At 65.3% G+C, this 17,301-nt stretch overlaps 1 protein-coding gene across 3 annotated transcripts in view; it reads right to left on the bottom strand.

Annotated features, from left to right (window-relative positions):
* The window catches only part of ADORA1 (adenosine A1 receptor), a 22,349-nt gene extending 7,191 nt beyond the window's left edge, over positions 1-15,158 (bottom strand). The window contains exons 1-3 of one of the 3 annotated variants that reach the window (XM_084868530.1): positions 13,757-15,158; positions 13,289-13,525; positions 12,651-13,023 (exon numbers count right to left, since the gene is read on the bottom strand). In XM_084868530.1, coding sequence (XP_084724656.1) covers positions 12,651-12,988 — 338 coding nt within the window. In that variant the 5' untranslated portion in view covers positions 12,989-13,023; positions 13,289-13,525; positions 13,757-15,158. Of the gene's footprint in view, positions 1-2,315; positions 2,338-12,650; positions 13,024-13,288; positions 13,526-13,756 lie in introns of those variants that run through there. The other 2 variants (XM_084868531.1, XM_084868532.1) reach the window with 2 other exon arrangements.
* Positions 15,159-17,301: the final 2,143 nt, after the last annotated feature.

A 17,301-nucleotide genomic window follows, 5' to 3' on the forward strand; every position in this document is an offset into this window, starting at 1 on the left:
AAAGGTGACGGGTTCGATTCCGGTCAAGGGCATGTACCTTGGTTGTGGGCACATCCCCAGTGGGGGATGTGCAGGAGGCAGCTGATGGATATTTCTCTCTCATCGATGTTTCTGACTCTTTATCCCTCTCCCTTCCTCTCTGTGAAAAATCAATAAAATATATTAAATTAAAAAAAAGAAGAAGAAGAAGCAGACACCAGCTCCACGGCACCCACCAATCCATCAGCATCTGTGGAAGACCACAACGTGGAAGGACGGGGTGTGTGTGTGTGTGTGTGCAGACTCTAGAGGAAGGGCAGAGCCTGAAGGAGAGGCGGGGAGGAGGGTCCCCGATGCCGAGAGCGAGCCTGGCTGGAGGGGAAAGCCGTTCCCTCTGCAGCTGGTGCCAGAGCGAGTGAACAGCCCAGAAGTGGGGCCAGAGGCCGAGGCTCACACCCTGCACCCAGAGGGGCTCCAGGGACAGAGACTGGTGAGAGGGAGGGGCCGGGCGGGAGGCGGGGCCGCAGGTGTGGTCGGGGAGGGTCACCCAGGGCTGCGTGGGTCACGGTCAAGGTTCTGGGGTTTGTTCTAAGCCTTAAGCCCCTTTGCTGGACCTAGGACTGAGGAGCGGAGCGGCTGGAGCACGCCAGTCCTGAGCCCTGCTCTGCGTCCCAGGGTCTGAGCCCCGAAGGCGGCATTTCCCAGCCCCCGGGCCAGGTGGAGGGACAGAAGGGGGGGACAGAAGGGGGGACAGAAGCCAGGACAGCTCCTCCTTCTCGGACCTGAGGCCACCACCTATGCCAGGCAGCAGCTGCGTCTCCTGGGCTCCACCTCCCACAGGGAGGCCCCCACAGTCCAGCCCTGGGGTCCCAGACCCGCCTCCCCCAGCGCCTGCAGCCCTGGGGGGGGGGGGGGTGTATGTGTGTGGCTGCTGGTGGTGCTGACCTCTGCGGCCTGCCTGCCCCGGCCTGGCTTCGGGGCTTCACTGTGGGCTCAGCCAATTTCTGGCACTAAACGCCTTCCGCTGGAAACACCGACATGGCCCCCGTGTTCCTGGTCGAACCCCAAAGGTTTGTCTCGACCCTGAAGCAGGGGAGCTGAGTACAGTCACCACAGAGGACTCCCTGCCAGCCTCTTCACGGATGGTGCTGACTCAGAGGAGAGAGAATTGTAGGGGGCGGGCGGGTGTCGGGAAAGGCACCGTGAGTGAGGCCAGGGGAGAGGAAGCGTCCAGCCAACGTCCGAAACCCGGGCAGGGCCCCAAGGCCTGGCTGTCCTCCGCTTCCCTGTCGCCGGCTCCCGGCTCCCGCACGGGGCCCACAGCTGGGAGAGGGGGGGACTGGGGGGGGGTCAGCACTCTCGGGCATCCTCTGCTGCCCTGAGGCTTGGGGCACCGGCCGAACCCTGTCTGGCCTCCTCCTTCTGGCGTCTGGGGGGGCGGCTGGTGCTCGGCTCCGTCCTCTCCCCCGGCCTCCCTCCTCGGCGGGGAGTCAGCCACTTGTAACTCAAAACTTGGATCTCAAGACCAGGAAGTGAGGCTTTCAGACCATTTAAACTACTTCCTGCCGAGAGAGTCTTGCTCCCCAAGGAGCGCAGGAAACCAGATGCAATCGCGGCAGGCAGAGGGCTGGGCACGCGCCAGGGGCCACGTTGTCGGCATTAACTTTGCCCAGAGGAGTCTGGGGGGCGGGCCCGGGAGGAGCTGGGCGTCTGGGTCCCGAGACCCGGCTGAGACTCTCTCTGCCTGGGCCCCGTGGCATCCGGCACCTGGGAATGTCAGTGTCACACACACACCCCACGGGGCCCTCCTGAGCCGGGGCCAGACCCCGCAGTGCTCGGGGAGGAGGGCAGAATGGGTCCTGGGTTCTCGGCGCCGTGGCCCTCGGAGCCGCTCCTGGTCACGTGGGAGGACTACCACCCACGGCCAGCGGGAAAGACGAGGCACCGGCACCGGGGGTGCCTCCCACCCCTTTCCTGACCCCGGGCACCTGGGAGGAGCAGGAGGAAGACAGCTTCTGTCTGGGGAGCCGGGTCTGATGGAGGCTGAGGCCCCCACCCCCAGGGCAAAGGGAGCCCCCGGGGAGGGGCCAGCTGGTGCTGAAGCATCTAAGGCCACACCCACCCTCAGAGATCGCACGAGACCGGCCTCATGGGTGCCTTGTTCCTGGTGCTCCCACTCGGATGCCCGGGGGGGGGGGGGGGGGGGGGTTTGCTCAGAAGTTCTGACCGGGAGGAGGCCACAGGAGGGGGTGTGGGAGGAGGTCCCTGACCCCTGAGGCCGGTCCGTGGGGACCGGGGCGTCTGACCCGGCGGTTACCCCCGGAAACGGCCCTGACCTCAGCACTCCAGTCACTTCCTGCTCAGGGACGTGGCTCTCCAGCCCCATGTGAAGCCAAGACACTCCCGACAGCCGTGGTGACTTTCCGACTCGCCAGGTGGATGGAAAAATCCATCCTCTGCCCAGGGGTCAGTGAGCTGTGAGAGGCCGGCTGCCCAGGGCGCCGCAGACCCGGGAGGTGGAATTCCTTCCCCGTGACGCGGGCGGCCTGGCGTCAGAGGCGTCACGGGGAAGGAGCCACCGTGGTCCCCACGGGAGGGGCCGGGGCCCACAGCCCAGGGGCTGGGGAGCGCAGAGAGGGGCCCACACTGCCCAGCGAGGGGGCTGTACCCGAGAAGCAGCCAGTCAGGACCCCGAGAGCGGCCTCCTGCAGGGACACTGCTAGCGGCAGGAGCCCAGGTCCGGGCCAGGCCGGAGGGGGAGCTGGCCTTGGTGAAACCCTCCCCTTGGCGGCAACTGAGTCCTCAGTGGGACTGAAGCGAAGCCAGTGGGCACCCGGGAAGGGAGGGGGGAAGACGAGGACCAGTGTGTGTGGGGGGCGGGGCAGGCACATTCAGTTCCCGGAAGGGCGCCCCCCAAGGATGCCGCGCTCTGGCCACTCGCGCAAGGAGGGGAAGACCGGGCACCACGGGATGGAGAGAGAAAAACATTCACTGAGGACTCAGATCTGAGTTCAAATCTCACCCCCCCACCCCCCCCACCCCCGCTGATAGCTGGTGCCTCCAGCTGGTCTACGTTCCTTGTCCTGGGGCTTGTCTGGGGCCCGATGGACTGAGAGGCGTGCTTGGCTGGAATGGTGACTGAGCTAGGTAAGCAGCAGCAGCTGGTGCCCTTTGTGTTCACACACACACACACACACACACACACACCCCTCCCGAAGGACCCCCTGGGACAACGCAACAAAAAGATACTGTTTCACTCGGGGAGGCTGTTTACATGGCTTCAGTATCCACTTTGTATCCAGCTCCCCTCCCAGCTCCGCCTCGGGACAGAACCCCTGTGTTCCCCGTCTGTCCATGGGTGCCGAGCCCAGCAGGGACTGGGTGGGAGTGGGAGCCGGCCCAGCACCTCCCCCCCCCGACCCCTGGGGTGCAGGTTTACATCAGGAAGTCCACCCTGGGGTCCAGCTTCCGTGGCTCCTGCCGACTCCCACCCACTGCCCCTCCAGCCACGGGCTGGGGCAGGAGGGCCTGGTGCAGTGGGAGGTGGGAGGTGGGAGGTGGGAGGTGGGAGGTGGGAGGTGGGAGGTGGGAGGTGGGAGGTGGCGGATCCCCTGAGGATCCATCAGTCCAATTCTCTGCTTTCCTCCCTGAGCGTTTCACTGCAAGTCCCCAGAGGGTGGGAGCCAGGCCCGGGTCCATGTGGGATCCCAGCACCTGCCAGCATCCCTGGCACACAGTGGGCACCCAGCAGCACTGCGGAAGGAGAGCAGATCCCTGCACAAAGCTCCATTAAGAACAGAGAACGCAGAAGAGGAGGGGGCTGGGAAGAGGCAGAGAGTGAGCCCAATGAATGGAAAACAGTTACAAATGTGAGAGAGATTAACTCAGTGGCAGCAGTCCTCACTTTGGGGATGAGAGAAGGAGGAGGGGGGTCGAGGCTTCCTGCTCCTCTCCATCCCTCCTGCTTCCCCACCCCCCGCCAGCACACAGAGACAGACACACAGACAGACACACAGACAGAAGCCTCAGGATTTCTAGTCCACGCTCGTGCCCCCGCCCCAGCCACCACGTTAGGCCATGTAAGTGGGGGGTTCTAGCAGGAGTCCAGCTCAGGTCCTCCTGCTGCAGGTCCAGCTCTGCTCTGCCCGCCAGGGTGCAGGGGAACAGCCTGTTCTCTGGGGCGTGGCCTGCGCCCCTGAATGGAGCGGCAGGGAGCCGGCGGCAGCCTGGCAGCGCCCCAGAGCCGCCTTTGAGGGCAGACCAAGCAGCTCATTCTCAGGCAGTGCTCCACCGCAGCAAAGCCCTGCAGAGCACTCATGGGCCAGGAGCCTGGGGGGAGTCTCAATGACGGGGGGGGGGGGGGGGGGGGGGGAAGGAGGCAGGGGGAGAGGGCAGAAGGGGGAGAGGGAGAGAGGAAGGGGAGAGAGGCAGCTTATTAAGTCAGAGCCTTTTTTCCACCCACCATTCATGAAAGCTTGAAAGCACCGGGCTCGGAGCTGGAAACAGAACATCAGGCTGCGGGCAGCCATGGGCCTTTGGGGACTGACCAGGCCGGAGCCGCGGGCAGCCCCGGCGGGTGAGGGGGAGCCACAGTGCCTCCCTCCCCCACGGACACCAGTCCCCACACGCGGGCCGTTCGGACGGTCCTGTCCACCAGCACCAGCTCTCAGGTCCCCGAAAGCCAAACACCACACCTGTCCCTCCCTCCCAACCCTGACCCCTGGCCCCTGACCCCTGGCCCCTGACCCCTGACCTCCATGCCTTCCCGCTTCCCCAACAGAGGCCGCCCTGGAGGGAGGAGGTCTGACTCAAACTCCAGTTGCCCTCAGCGAATCCGCCGCCTCTCGTTTCCTCACTGGGACATGGAGTGAGTGACGCCTCCGCCACCGCCCTGGTCTCCACGGCCCCCGGACCGCTTCCCCATATCTCCCTCCCTCCTCGGCCCAGTCCCCAGGGGACTCGTCCACGTTCACACCGCTGGGGCTGGACACGGGACTGCAAGTGGGTCAGAGCCCGCAAGGCCTGTTCGGGCCCTGAACCCCGAGGCCGGGGCGTGAGGAGGTGAGCACAGAGCCTCCTAGTCCTGCTCTCCCACCAGCTTCCCCCCCAGGCCCCCGGCACTGCCTCCGATCAGCAGGCCTCACAGGAAGCCCGGCCCCACCTGGTCTGCGAGGAGCCTGGGAGGAAGGGCCTCATGGTGGGTCCCGTAGGAAACAGGACCGGGAACCTCCTGCCGTGGAGAGATCCCCCCCTCGGGGCACACGCAGAGGAAAAGGCGGGACCAGGTGGAAGACGGAGTGGGCAGAGGCTCCTCAGCACCACTCCCAGGGCTTCTGTTGGAGCCATTTCACAGATGGGAAGACCGAGGCCCAGGACGGGCCACAGCAGGCTGGGCTGGCATTGGGGTGGAGGCTGGCCCATGCCCTGCAGCGTGCCTCTCCCTGGCCCACGGTGGGTGTCCCAGACCAGCTCAAAGCCGGGAGGGAGGGCCTGTGCCTCCACCTCTCACCTCCGAGCGCCTGGTGGGTTATTTCTGCCGCCCGGATGCCAGCAGCACCCAGATTTAGCTTCCCTGCCCTTGTGACCAGGCGGCGGGCAGAGGAGCTCTTGCAGGCCCTGGGCCCTGAGAGGAAGCAGCCAGGACGACAGGAAGCCACGCCAGGCTGCGCCCACCGGCAGCCTCGGTCCCGGCTTCGCCCTCTCGGCTCGGCCGGAGCCGATCTCCCTCCAGCCCGTCTCACCGGGGACACTCCGTGGGGACGGCGGTTGAGGGACGGTTACCACACAGCGTCCATTCCGGGTTCTGCCGGCAGGGGCTCAGATCCCACTTTCCTGCTTGCTCTCTTGTTTTCAGGTTCCTTGATCACCCTGCCTCTCACTACCTGCATCTGTGAAATTTTATTTCCTTTTGTTGGACACCAGCCTCACCAAAGGAAATAAAATTAAATTTGCTGCAAAGAAGACTTCCAAGCTGTCCCGAGGTCCAGGGGAGACCGTCAGCTGGCAGGCGCCCAAGCCCGGCCCACGGTGGCTCTCCCAGACCAGCTCAAAGCCGGAGGGAGACCCTGGCACTGAGCCCTGTGCCCGAGCAGCGACAAGGCCCGCCCTCACCTGGGCCCGGTCTCTGTGGCTCCCAGCCACGCCAGTCACTTCCCCTGGCCGAGCGCCAGCACTGCCCGTGTAAAGGAACCCCCAGCCCTCACTGCGGTGGGTGTGTCAGCTGCTCACCCCGACCACGCAGGCGGGCAGACAGGTTGGGGACACCGCCGTCCGCTCCCATCCTCCTCCCAGCAGCTGCAGGAAAGGGGAAGGAGGGGAGTTTTACCTCCGAGCCTCCACAGTCTCTCGAGGCACCTGTCAGTCTTCCCAGTTTACAGATGAAGAAACCGAGGCCAGAGATTTGGCCAAGGAGAGAGCAGAGCTGAGGCTCGGACCCCCATGCCCTGGTGCCGAGCGCCCTGAGGAGCTGGGCCGTGACTTCGGTCACTGACCAACCGACGAGGCGCTTGTGCAGTGGGCCCGGGCAGACCAGGCCCTGAGCTGGGGCTCTGGGTTGCCAGGCCCGAGTTCCCCTCTTCCTGATCTTCCTGGCGGATGGCGGTGTCTCTTCTCTCCCAGCCTCCCCCAGAGGGCAGGGACTCCCCTACGCTTGAGTCGCCTCAAAGATGTGTCCCTTGAACATTGTTCTTCCTGTCTTGACTGCAAACTGAGTGCAGACTTGGGACACATTCTGACGGGAGAAGGGGTGCCTGAGGAAGGTCCCTCCTGGCTGACGGGGAGGCACACCCCTGGGCAGACCCTCCAGGCCCTGGAGCAGCCCCGGCTGCAGGGCTTAGAGCTCAGCACCCGCTGCACCTGGACCAGCCCCAGTGCCTCCCTGTGGCTCAGGGCGTTCTTATGGGTGTGGAGCCTCCGTTCCGCTGGCTGCCCACTGCCCCCTGCCCGCTGCCCCTGCCCCGATCACCAAGCCTCACGCTCATCATCCAGCAGCTCCAGTGGGTGGGAGATGGAGAGGAGGTGGGTCCGTTCCAGGCGTGAGGCACGCCCACTCCTAACTACTCACTCCCACACTCCGCCTGCAGATCGATGCCAAGCCATCAGGCCAAGACTTAGCAGCTCTGAACTGCAGGCCAGAGGCCAGATGGGAGAGGCTGAGGGGGGAGAAGGGTCAGGGGATCTAACCCTCCTCCCCACGCACCCAGAGCCAGCTCACCCCTGAACAACGAAGCTATTTTTCCTTCCCTTTCCGAGAGCGCTGCCTTACAGACAAACATTTGCAGTAGGGGTTGGAATTAAGCCCATTTTATAGGTGTGGAAACTGAGACCCAAGCAGGTAAGTGATTTACCCAAGTTCACTCAGCATTAAGTGTTGGAATCAAGGCTGGAATACGGGTCTCTTCATTCATCTGTTCAACTATTCATTTGACAGTTATGGTTACACTTAGCAGGTATGTGGCTGTTAGCCTCAGCTTTCTCAGGAAATGTGGGAAACAGTGATAGGTTATATCTCTATATATAAAAGGCTATGTGCAAAGGGTCCCCTCGGGATTCAACCAGGAGACCGGGAGTTTGAGTGTGATTGTTCACTATGATGTGCACTGGCCACCAGGGGGTGGCGCGGAACATGGCGGGAGACCAGGGGCGGCGGGGTAGGGGGGAACGGGGAGGGGGGCAGGGAGTGTTTGAGCACAGGTAGAAGGTGTTGTGGGCGTTGTGTGCCTGGGGCCGGCCGCTCAGGCCTCCAGCGGGGCAGCTGGTGAAGGATCAGCCTGGGGGCCTGTGCCCTGAGGCCTGAGGACAGGGCTGGTGTCACCAGAAGACACTTGCTGACTAGAACATGCAAACCGTGCTCCTGCCTCAGGGAGATTGACGGTGGGGGAGGGGCGCAGGCCGGAAGGAGCAGAGCTTGGCTGGGACTCGCATCTGGGCCTGGGAGGGGAGGGGCTGTGTGGGACAGCGCTTTTTTTTTAATTTCTAAAAATAGAGTACAGATAGAACCCCTCCGCACACACGGGTGTGAGCGTGTGAACACACCTCCCCCGCTCCCTCTAATCGCTTGGAACCGCCGTGACCTCTGGCAGTGATGCCTCCCCGGCTCCGTCCACTCTCAGCCCCAGGCCGGGGCCTGCCAGCAGCTCTGAATGGCGTCTGTGTTCCTCCCGGCTCGGCCGCTGTCATCACCGGGCCATGGGAGACCGAGGAGGGGGGCACGGAGGAGGGGGTGTTTACTCTGCAGAGGACAGGCCCGTGCGGTGCCTGCTGAGTCCCCACACACTCGGGACACACACACACCCACCCCCAGCTCAGCCTCAGCCCCATCACTGAGCCCCGGGCCTGCCAGGCCCTTCCCATCTCAGCTGAAAGTGGAAAGCCTCCTGACCGCGGTGAGGACCTGGGCCCCATGTCTCCTCCTACGTGGAGCCCCTGAGGGAGAAGCCCTGGCTCAGCCTCCTGGAGTGACAGCAGCCGGAGCAGTGGGACGCTCCGTCCGGAAAGCCGGCTGGCCTTCGAGAGGCCCCTTCCTGGAGCTGGAAGCGGGGCCCGTCTGCGGGACCACGGGAAGGGGCAGCAGCAGGGTGAGCGAGAGGGGACCCTGAGGACCCCCCGAAGCTGCACTGGAGTCTGAAGGATGCGGTCTCCCCTAGCTCCTCCCTCACCCTCCCTGTTCCCTTCCAGAGGTCACAGCACCATCGCACCCCCTGCCCCCGAGATTCCTTCTCCCGCGGGGCACGGCCGCTCCAGGGCCGGCGGGTCTACGGCTCACAGGCTGCGGTTTTCCTGTCCTCTCACCTCCCCGGCCGCCACCACCCACAGCGTCCCCCCTGCACCCGCCAACAGCCCCGCTTGGTGGGGACCCGCGCGGCGCTTCCTGCAGCCCCGGCTCTCGCTCGCTAATACAATAGTTTATTCGGGACTTTTGACCTTTTCAATGAAATTGGTTTTCCGGCATTTCCTGCTTAAAGCACTTTGGAGACTTCTCAGTGCACTTAGAGGAGAATGGGAACTCCTGACCCTGAGCCTCAGCCCCGCCCCACCCCCCACCCCGGTCCTCGGGCCCCCGGGAGCCTCTGCAGACACTCACTGCCCCCCGGGAATCTGGAGAAGCCACAGAGAAAGCAGGCGGCCCTCCCTCCAGCTCTTCTCGGTTGTCCCTGCAGCTCCTGCCCTTGGGCTCCAGGTCCCACGAAGGCAGTGACCTCACACCCGACACAGGACCCATCACCTCCGGATCCGTGACGGGACGAGGGCTCAGGGCCCGGCCGTGCCATGGGCGTCTCCAGGGATGGTTCAGGGGCCGGTTCTGCCGCCCCTGATTCCACAGCCTCCTGACTCAGTCCCTGTCCACCTCCGAGGGAATCATTTCACACCCGTGACTCTCCATCGGCCTCCCGCATCCTCCCTCTCCATCACGACTCACTTCCCCCTCACCTCCCAGCCCCAGCACCCGCACTCTGCCTCCTGCCCTGCAAGCATGCACCCTGACCGGAACCAGACCGCGACCTCCTGGCTCACAGGCTGATGCTCCTCCGCTGAGCCGCGCCGGCCAGGGCGGACCTTCAATCACAATCAGCACCCTCCCGTCCCTCTCCCCTCCACCCACCACTGATGGGCACCTCTCGGCGCTGTGCGTCGCCGAGGGTCGTTGCTGAGAGCTTCCTGCCGGGCCTCTCGGGCCAGAGGCTGGGAGCACGTCAGCACGGGGGAGGGCGGTGACCTTGGACACCTGGAGGAGTGACCTTGAACACCCAGAGCCCTCGGCCTCCACTTCCTCCTTGCTGGCGAGAGGCTGGACATCCGGGCTCCCTACGGCTCCTCTTGCGTCTCCCACTCTGGCACTCTGACTCATCGTCCTCACTCAGAGGCAGAGAGCAGGTGCCCAGACGACAGGGCGATGGCTCTGGGACGCGAGGCCGCAGACCGCAGCCCGGGGGCCCCAGCCCAGGAGCACTTTGCCGTCAGAAGCCCCAGCTGGCCCGGGAGGAGGCCGCGCTGATGGCTGAAAGCAGACACACCCTAATCCACTAGATTCCTTTCCCGCCCGAGCCGAGCCGGTCCCCAGGGCCGGCTTCCCCCACGCCTGGCTCTGCTTCCCGGGCAGCAGCCCGGCCGGCAGGCTTCCAGCTGTGGACAGAGGCAAGGCCGAGGGACTCCCCTGCCCACTGGAGCGAAGGTGAGGAGGGAGGAAGGAGGGAGCGCAGGGCTGAGCGGGGGCAGGGACGCCCTGCTGCCGGCGGTAAGGAAAGTCTCAGGCGGATTCATGACACAGAGGGCCTCGCTGGCTGCAGACGCTGGTGGACCCTGTCTCCCCTGACCAGACGTTTGCGCAAATTTCCGAACCTCCCTGAGCCTCAGACCTCAATTTATCTAAAAAAAAAAAAAAAAAAGTGTCTGAAGAACAGGAATTTACAGTAACGTCTACTACCGAGAGGCCATGAGCATTACGTGAGATGGAGCAGATAGAAACCCAGCATCGAGCTAGTTCTTAACACCCAGAGCTGTCCCAGGGTCTCAACACACAGCACAGGCAGGAGCGAGAGCTGGAAGGACCCCTGAGATCTGCGTCCAGCCCTCTGTCTGTCTGACGGGCGCGGGGAAAGACCCAGAGAGGCTGAGCCCCGTGTCCAGGGCTGCACAGCTAGTTAGCAGCACAGCATGTCTCCTGAGGTTCCATCCTGTGCAGACCCCGAGCCCGGCTTCCTGCGGAGACGGCAGGGACAGACGGGGAGCCGTGCTGCCTCCGTCGCTGCCCCGGGACACGGACGACCCACCAAGGAGACAAGGCAAGTGCGGACGTGACCTCACGGCACTTGGCACCCCCTGCGGCACCCCCTGTGGCACCCCCTGAAAACGGGGGACGGGGGGGCTGCTGTGTAACAGTACCAGTCGGGGGCAGAGCTTCCCACTCAGCCCCTCAGAGCCCCAGGTTAACAGTGACGCAATGACAAACACACACACAGACACCGTGGGGCAGGCGCATCACAGTCAGGCCCAGCGCTGTGAGCTTCCCGTCCTTCCCGCCACTTCCTGGCCCCTTTTACAGACGAGGAAACCGAGGCTCAGCGGCAGCAGTGAGTCCTGTCTGGGGTCACACTAGCGATGCCAAGGAGGGCTGCACGCAGGTCCACATGCTTAGCCTCCTCCCGGGAGCAGCCTGGGCCCAAGAACACAGCCCCTCAGGGCCCGCTCCTCCCCCTCCTCCCTCCTCCTCACTCCTCCAGGCCAGAGCACAGAAGCCGCCCCGAGGGAGGGGCAGGCTGCAGCCACCGCCACCCCCGGGCCAGTGGGACACATTCCGCTATCCCATCTTTCACGCCGGGACCAGCCTTTGATCTGCCTCACACCCACTCCAGACGGTTTCCCAGCCGCTTCCCTGACTCAGGGACACTGTGTGCTCGGCTCAGAGGTCCCGCCACCCTGAGGGCAGGGCCAGTCTCCCTGCCCAGCCCTCTGCCACCGGGGGAGCCGGCGGGCACAGAGATGGAGAGCTCAAAGCCCTCAGTGCCCACGCGCCTGCCTCTCCCCTGAGCAGCGTCTCTGCCCCACCTCCCGGGAAGCTGGAGGCTGGGGAGGCAGGCAGAGAGCTACATTTCGGTGCTGGGTGTGAGGGACGGGGAGCCAGGGGTCAGGGGACCCAGGCTCACTCCCCACGGCAGCAGGACTCCCTGGGGGTCGGTTTTCCCTTTACCAGCTCCCCTGGCGCTTCCCGATAGGATCATGGTGAGAACGGGGGAGATGCCGCATGAAAAAATGCTCTGAAAAGTCCCACGACTGTAACGCAGGCGGGCGGTACGCGGGCGGCCGGGCTGCCTGGGCAGACGGCCAAGTGAGGCCAGAGGCCCCGCACCCCAGATGGGAAGGAGGTGCCAGCGGCGGCCAGAGCTCCCGGGCGCTGACCCACGGGACTGAGAGGGCCCGGGGCGCCCCACAGCCCGGCTGGCGGGGTGCCCGCGCTCCCCTGGCACTGGGCTCCCGGCATTGCCCGGCAATAGGACCGGGGCCTGGAAGTCCTGGGCACGGAGCCCCATCGGACTCGGCACCCCCGTGAGCACGGCCACCAGCAGGCCACCCCCCCTGGGGCTGCTGGACCGGACCCGTGGCCCCTCTGCGGTGACCACAGAGACCTGCTGGGTTGGTGACGGAACAGGGACGTCCAGAGAAGGGGCCTGTTTCTCCCTCCTCCTGACGGCAGCCGAGATCTCTGGGCAGAGGGACTCTGACTGCTCAGCTCCCAGGGCACCGGAGGGTGGAGCCGGCGGGCACAGGGAGGAGTGCCTCCGGGAAGGCTGCCCTGCCCAGCTCCTGGCGGGTACCCACCCCAGCAGCCTGTTCCTCTCATGCCCCCTGGGACCAGTGGGCTCAGCTCGTCCCCCAGCGCTCACCTAGACTGTCCTGGTGGCCCCTCCAAACCCTACCCAGCAGGCTGGGCAGCTGGCCGGGCCCTGAGAACAGCAGCAGCTTGGCACGGGGCTCCTAGGCACTGCCCGGCCCTGTCCTCCAGGTCCAGATCCTCCGCTTCCACCACAGCTCGGCCCAGCACCCCGAGCGGAGGGCAGAGGCGCCTGGGGGCCGGACGCCTGCCCCCGAGGACTCCGTGTCCCCCGTCTGTCCACTCCGGACGGCCCTCACGCCGCCCAGCACGGGCGTGGCCGGCCCTCCGCGCCGGGACTCACCGCAGCGGGATCTTGACGCGCAGGTAGCGGTCCACGGCGATGGCCAGCAGGGCCAGGATGGAGCTCTGCGTGAGGATGAGCACGGGGCAGGCGACCATGAGGCAGGTGTAGAAGGAGGTCTGCGGCCCGATGTTGATGAGGATGGCGAGCGGGATGACCAGCGCACCCACGGCCACGTCAGCCACCGCCAGCGAGGCGATGAAGTAGAAGGTGGCGTCCCGCAGCGCCTGGTTCACCCGCACGGCCCAGATCACCAGCACGTTCCCCGGCACGGACACCAGGGCGATGAGCACCTCGATGCCGATGTAGGCGGCCTGGAAGGCCGAGACGGGCGGCATGGCGGGCGGCGGCCGGGCACATCGGCGGGGGGCACCTGCAGTCAGGAGGCCGGGGTGGAGAGGCTGTGGGCGGCGGGGGACCCAGGGGACGGGCCCCGGGAGTCCCTCCCCTTGGAGCTGTGTCCGCTGGGTGCCCACCGGGGCTGGTGAGACCCCTGGCCCTCTGTCTGCCTAGCCTCTGTACCTCCCCGGACCACCCCGAGGTCTCATTCACCCCTCCCGCCCGCTGCACACGCCCCACCAGGTCCCCACGCCCGGCTTTGCCCGCCGATGCCCCAGACCAGCGTGCCAGGAGCTCACCAGCCTGCCTGCCGGCCGCCAGGGGGGCCTGGAGGTGGTGCCCGAAGTCGGGGGCACCTGCTGCGGCCCAGAACGGGGGAGCCAGGCGCGCGGGGCTGGGCTGGGCTCCGGGCACCACGCCGGCCGCTCATGTCCTCGCTCCCTCCGCTGCAGCGAGCGCCGCCGGCCAGCCTCGCCAGCATCACATGGTGCGGAGCTCTGCCCGGCCGCTTTTAAAGAGGCAGCGCCTGCCCTCACCTGGGACAACGGGTCTGGGGTCTGAATCTGTCCTGGCGGGGCGGGGGGCCCTTTCCCCGCGAGCGCCCGCCCTCCCGCACCGGGACGTGGGCACCGGCTCCCGGCGGCGCCCTGGCCCCGCTCCAGCTCTGCAGACCGCGCCCGCCCACCGCCAGGAAGGGGGCTCCCTGGTCGCCCGCTTCGCCCTCTCCCTCTCCCGCACCCGCCGAGCCCGATGGAGGCAGCACAGACCTGCCCTGGTCCCCGAAGCCGGCAGCCCTCAGCCACCTGAGCCGTCCGAGCCCCCCAGCCAGGCTCTCAGCCTCCGCCAGCGTGGGCGCCCGAACCCCGGCCAGCCCTCCAGGTCCAGCCCAGGTCCAGGTCCAGCCCAGGTCCAGCCCAGGTCCAGTCCAGGCTGGGGTGCAGCGGTGCAGACTTGGCTCAGGCGCCGGGGCACGGGGCTGAGTGACAGGAGGGCTCCGCAGACCAGACTGGAAGGGCGGGGGCGGCGGCACCTCGGGGCCCCTCCCTCCTCACCCTCCCCCTCCTCCCTCACCCCCTCCGCTCCACAAAGGAAGTGATTCTGGGTGAGAAACGCCGGGAAAACGTGAGCTGTCCCTGCGCCGCCCCCGCCCTCCCCGCCCCCGTGTGAATCCAGCCTCCAGCGTCCGCTCCCCAGGATGCGGGATGCTGGGAGGCGCCCCTACACCAGCGGCCCAGCGCCCACATCCACCTCACCTGCCGCCCCTCCCGGTCCTCAGCTCTGAGACCTGCTCCCGGAGCCAGCCTCCGTTCCCATCCCCCCCCCCCGCCCCCCATCCTCCCTCTGCACCTCCTCCTGAGCCCTTACACCCTTTCTCCGTCTCTCAGCAAATTCCCTTTACAGACCACGGGGTGCCCAGGCTCAGGGAGCCATCTGCTCCCCAGGCCACCTCCATGACCCCCCTCTCCTACACCTCCTGCCCCTCTCCCGCTCTGCACAGCCCAGCGGGAAGCAAGCTCCGCCTTCCCCACCTGGGTCCCCTCTGGCTGCCTCCTGCTCAGGGTCAGGTCCGATGGCCCCCGCTGTCCACCGAGGACTCCGACCCCCCAGCCCAGCGCTGACCCCCATGCAGGACAGAGATCCCCCGCTGAAGCCTTGGGGGCGCTGGGGGTGGGCATCTTCCAGTTCTGCCTCAGACACCGTAGTCTGTGGACTTCCCTGGAGCCTCGTTGGGGAATCTGGGAAGTGTAATTCCTCCTCAGGCTACACAGACGCCCGGAGCACTCCCAGGGGCTCCTGTTCGAGCCTCCTCACTCCCCTTTGGCAACGAGAGCCTTTGCCGCCTCCCCCCGGCTCCCGCAGGCTCTCACCTGGCACAGCCTGCCCCAGGCCCCAGGCCCCAGGCGCCTACCACAGTTAAAGACTCAGCCTTGCCCTAGCGGTGTTGCTCAGTGGATAGAGCGTCGGCCTGCAGACCAAAGGGTCCTGGGTTCGATTCCTGTCAGGGGCACGTACCTCTGTTGCAGGCTCCTCCCTGGCCCAGGCCCTGGTTGGGACGCCTGCAGGAGGCAACCCACCCATGTATTTCTCTCACATCCACGTTTCTCTCCGTCTTTCCCTCTCTCTTCCACTCTCTCTAAAAATCAGTGGAATAATAGCCTTGGGTGAGGATTAAAAAATAAAAATAAAATAAAATAATTTTAAAAAAAGATGGCTTCTCCCGGCACCTGCAGCTCTTCATCAGGCATCGCCTCGGGCCCCCCCCCCCGGGCCTCGCCTGGGGCACCAGCCATGGACCTGGGCTTCTCTGACCCTGGAGGCAGCCTCTGGCGGATCCACCTGCCACCACACCACCTGGAGGCCTGGTCGCTCACCATGGCATGGGCTCAGCAGAGCTCAGGCCCTGGCACGGCCCAGTTCGTCCGCACCCTCCTTGCCAGACCCTCCCACACCAAGGGCACAGGGCAGAGGGGCAATCAAGGCCGGGAGAAACGGGACTTCCTCTGCCCCTTCCTCCTCCCTCCTTCCTGCTTCCTGCTTCCTGCACATCCACTCCCCTTCCTCCTTCCTATCCATCCAGCTCCTCCTGCTCCTCAATAAAAAGAAATGTGCTCCCAGCTTCTGCACGTGCTGAGGGGAGAGGAGGCCATGGAGACGTGGGGCGGGGGGGGCTCCCCAAATTCAATTCAGAGCACACAGCCACGTTTTCCTGGGCTATAGCTTCTATGGCATAAAGTTCACCCATTTAAAGGGTGCGACTCGATGGCTTTTAGTACAGTTACTGAATTGTGCAACTATCACCCCAATTTAATTTAGGGCATTTCATCTCCCCGAAACCTTCCAGCTGTTAGCGCTTTTTTCCCACCCTGCCCGTTCCCTCTCAGACGCTGGAAACCACGGAGCCGCGTTCGGTCTCAAAAGATTTGCCTGTTCTGACGGTTCTCATACGTGGAGCTATGGGGCCGTGCAGGACGGCAACCACCGAAGAATGAAGTCTATGCACGCTCTGCTGTTCAGAGCTCTGCACCCTCACGTTGTGGCTGCTGAAGTACAGTTTTGTACCCATTTCGCAGAGCAGGAAACTGAGACTCAGGGCGGATGTGGGTGTGCTGAGCGTTGTGATGCATCCAGAGCCAGGAGCAGCGGCCCCGTGCAGGCGGTGCCTGGGGCTTGGGGTCCCCCTGCTGGCCAGAGGGAAGCCCGGACAGACGTGGGGCGAGGAGGCTGCTCCCTGCCGGCTGGGTGCTGGTGGGAGGAACCAAGTCCCTGTACAGCTTTAGGCAGAGACCACTGCGCCCCACCTCGGAGGGTCTGGAGCTGAAGGCTCCTAGGAATGCCCAGCAGATCTCTCCGCCGAAGAATGGGGAGACGGTCCTGCCCCCCAAGCCAAGGCCAAGTCTCCGAAGCCAGGCCCAGGGCTGAACTGGCTCCTCCTTGGAGAAATCTCCGGAGAAAAGAGTCTTCAACTTCCACTGACCTGACTGCCCTCCGCTCTGACTCAGAAAGCCGGGCCCAGACCAGCCGGGGGATTGCTGGGCGTTTCGCTAATTCAGTCCTCCGCAGAGGCTGTGAATTTGGGCTCCAGTGTCAAATATTGTCCCTCTGTCCCTTCTCGAGAGTCTGGTAGGGCACCGGTTTTCTCGCCTGTGAAATGGGGACGTGACACTTCGAAAGGGCTGATGGGAGGACGTAGTGCTGGGCTCTGAAGCACTGTGTTCAGCAGACATTGCTTTCCTGCTCTGTCCCTTCCCTTGGAGAAGAGCGGGGAGGGCTCAGGGCACAGGAAAACTGGACAGAAAGGGGAGGCGGTACTGCCACTTCTCACCTCCCTGTGCTCCCACCCCTGTCTGCAAGGGGAGGGCGGCAGCTGCCTTTGTCCCCTGCCTAGGCCCTGGCCCAGCCAAAAGCCTGCACAGCTGTTGGAATGGCCCGGATGCCTGGGGTTTAGGGTTAGGCCCAGGACGGCGGGGGTTGGGGAAATGGGGGCGCCCCCAAGGAGCATCTCCCCAGTCTCCTTACATCTCGCAGGTCAGCTGCCCCAGCCTGGGGAGCGGGGCCGGGGGGGGGGGGCAGAGGAGTTCCCCCGTGCCCTCCCTGGTCCCCTGCCCTCTGGTGCCTTCTCCCTGAGGCGGAACCCACCCCGCCCCACCCCATCCACGTGCTGCCAGCTGTCGCCGGCCTGAGCCGGGCACTCCGCCCGCTGCTCGCCCGTGAATCGCCAGCATTGACGCTCCGGGCCCAGCTCCACCTGTTCCCCTCGGACTGAGCGGCGGCGGGGCTGTGCGGCCCCATCTGTTGTCCTCCATCCAGCTCT

Source organism: Pipistrellus hanaki (assembly GCF_964339955.1).
Source record: "Pipistrellus hanaki genome assembly, chromosome: 20".
Lineage (NCBI taxonomy): Eukaryota > Metazoa > Chordata > Mammalia > Chiroptera > Vespertilionidae > Pipistrellus > Pipistrellus hanaki.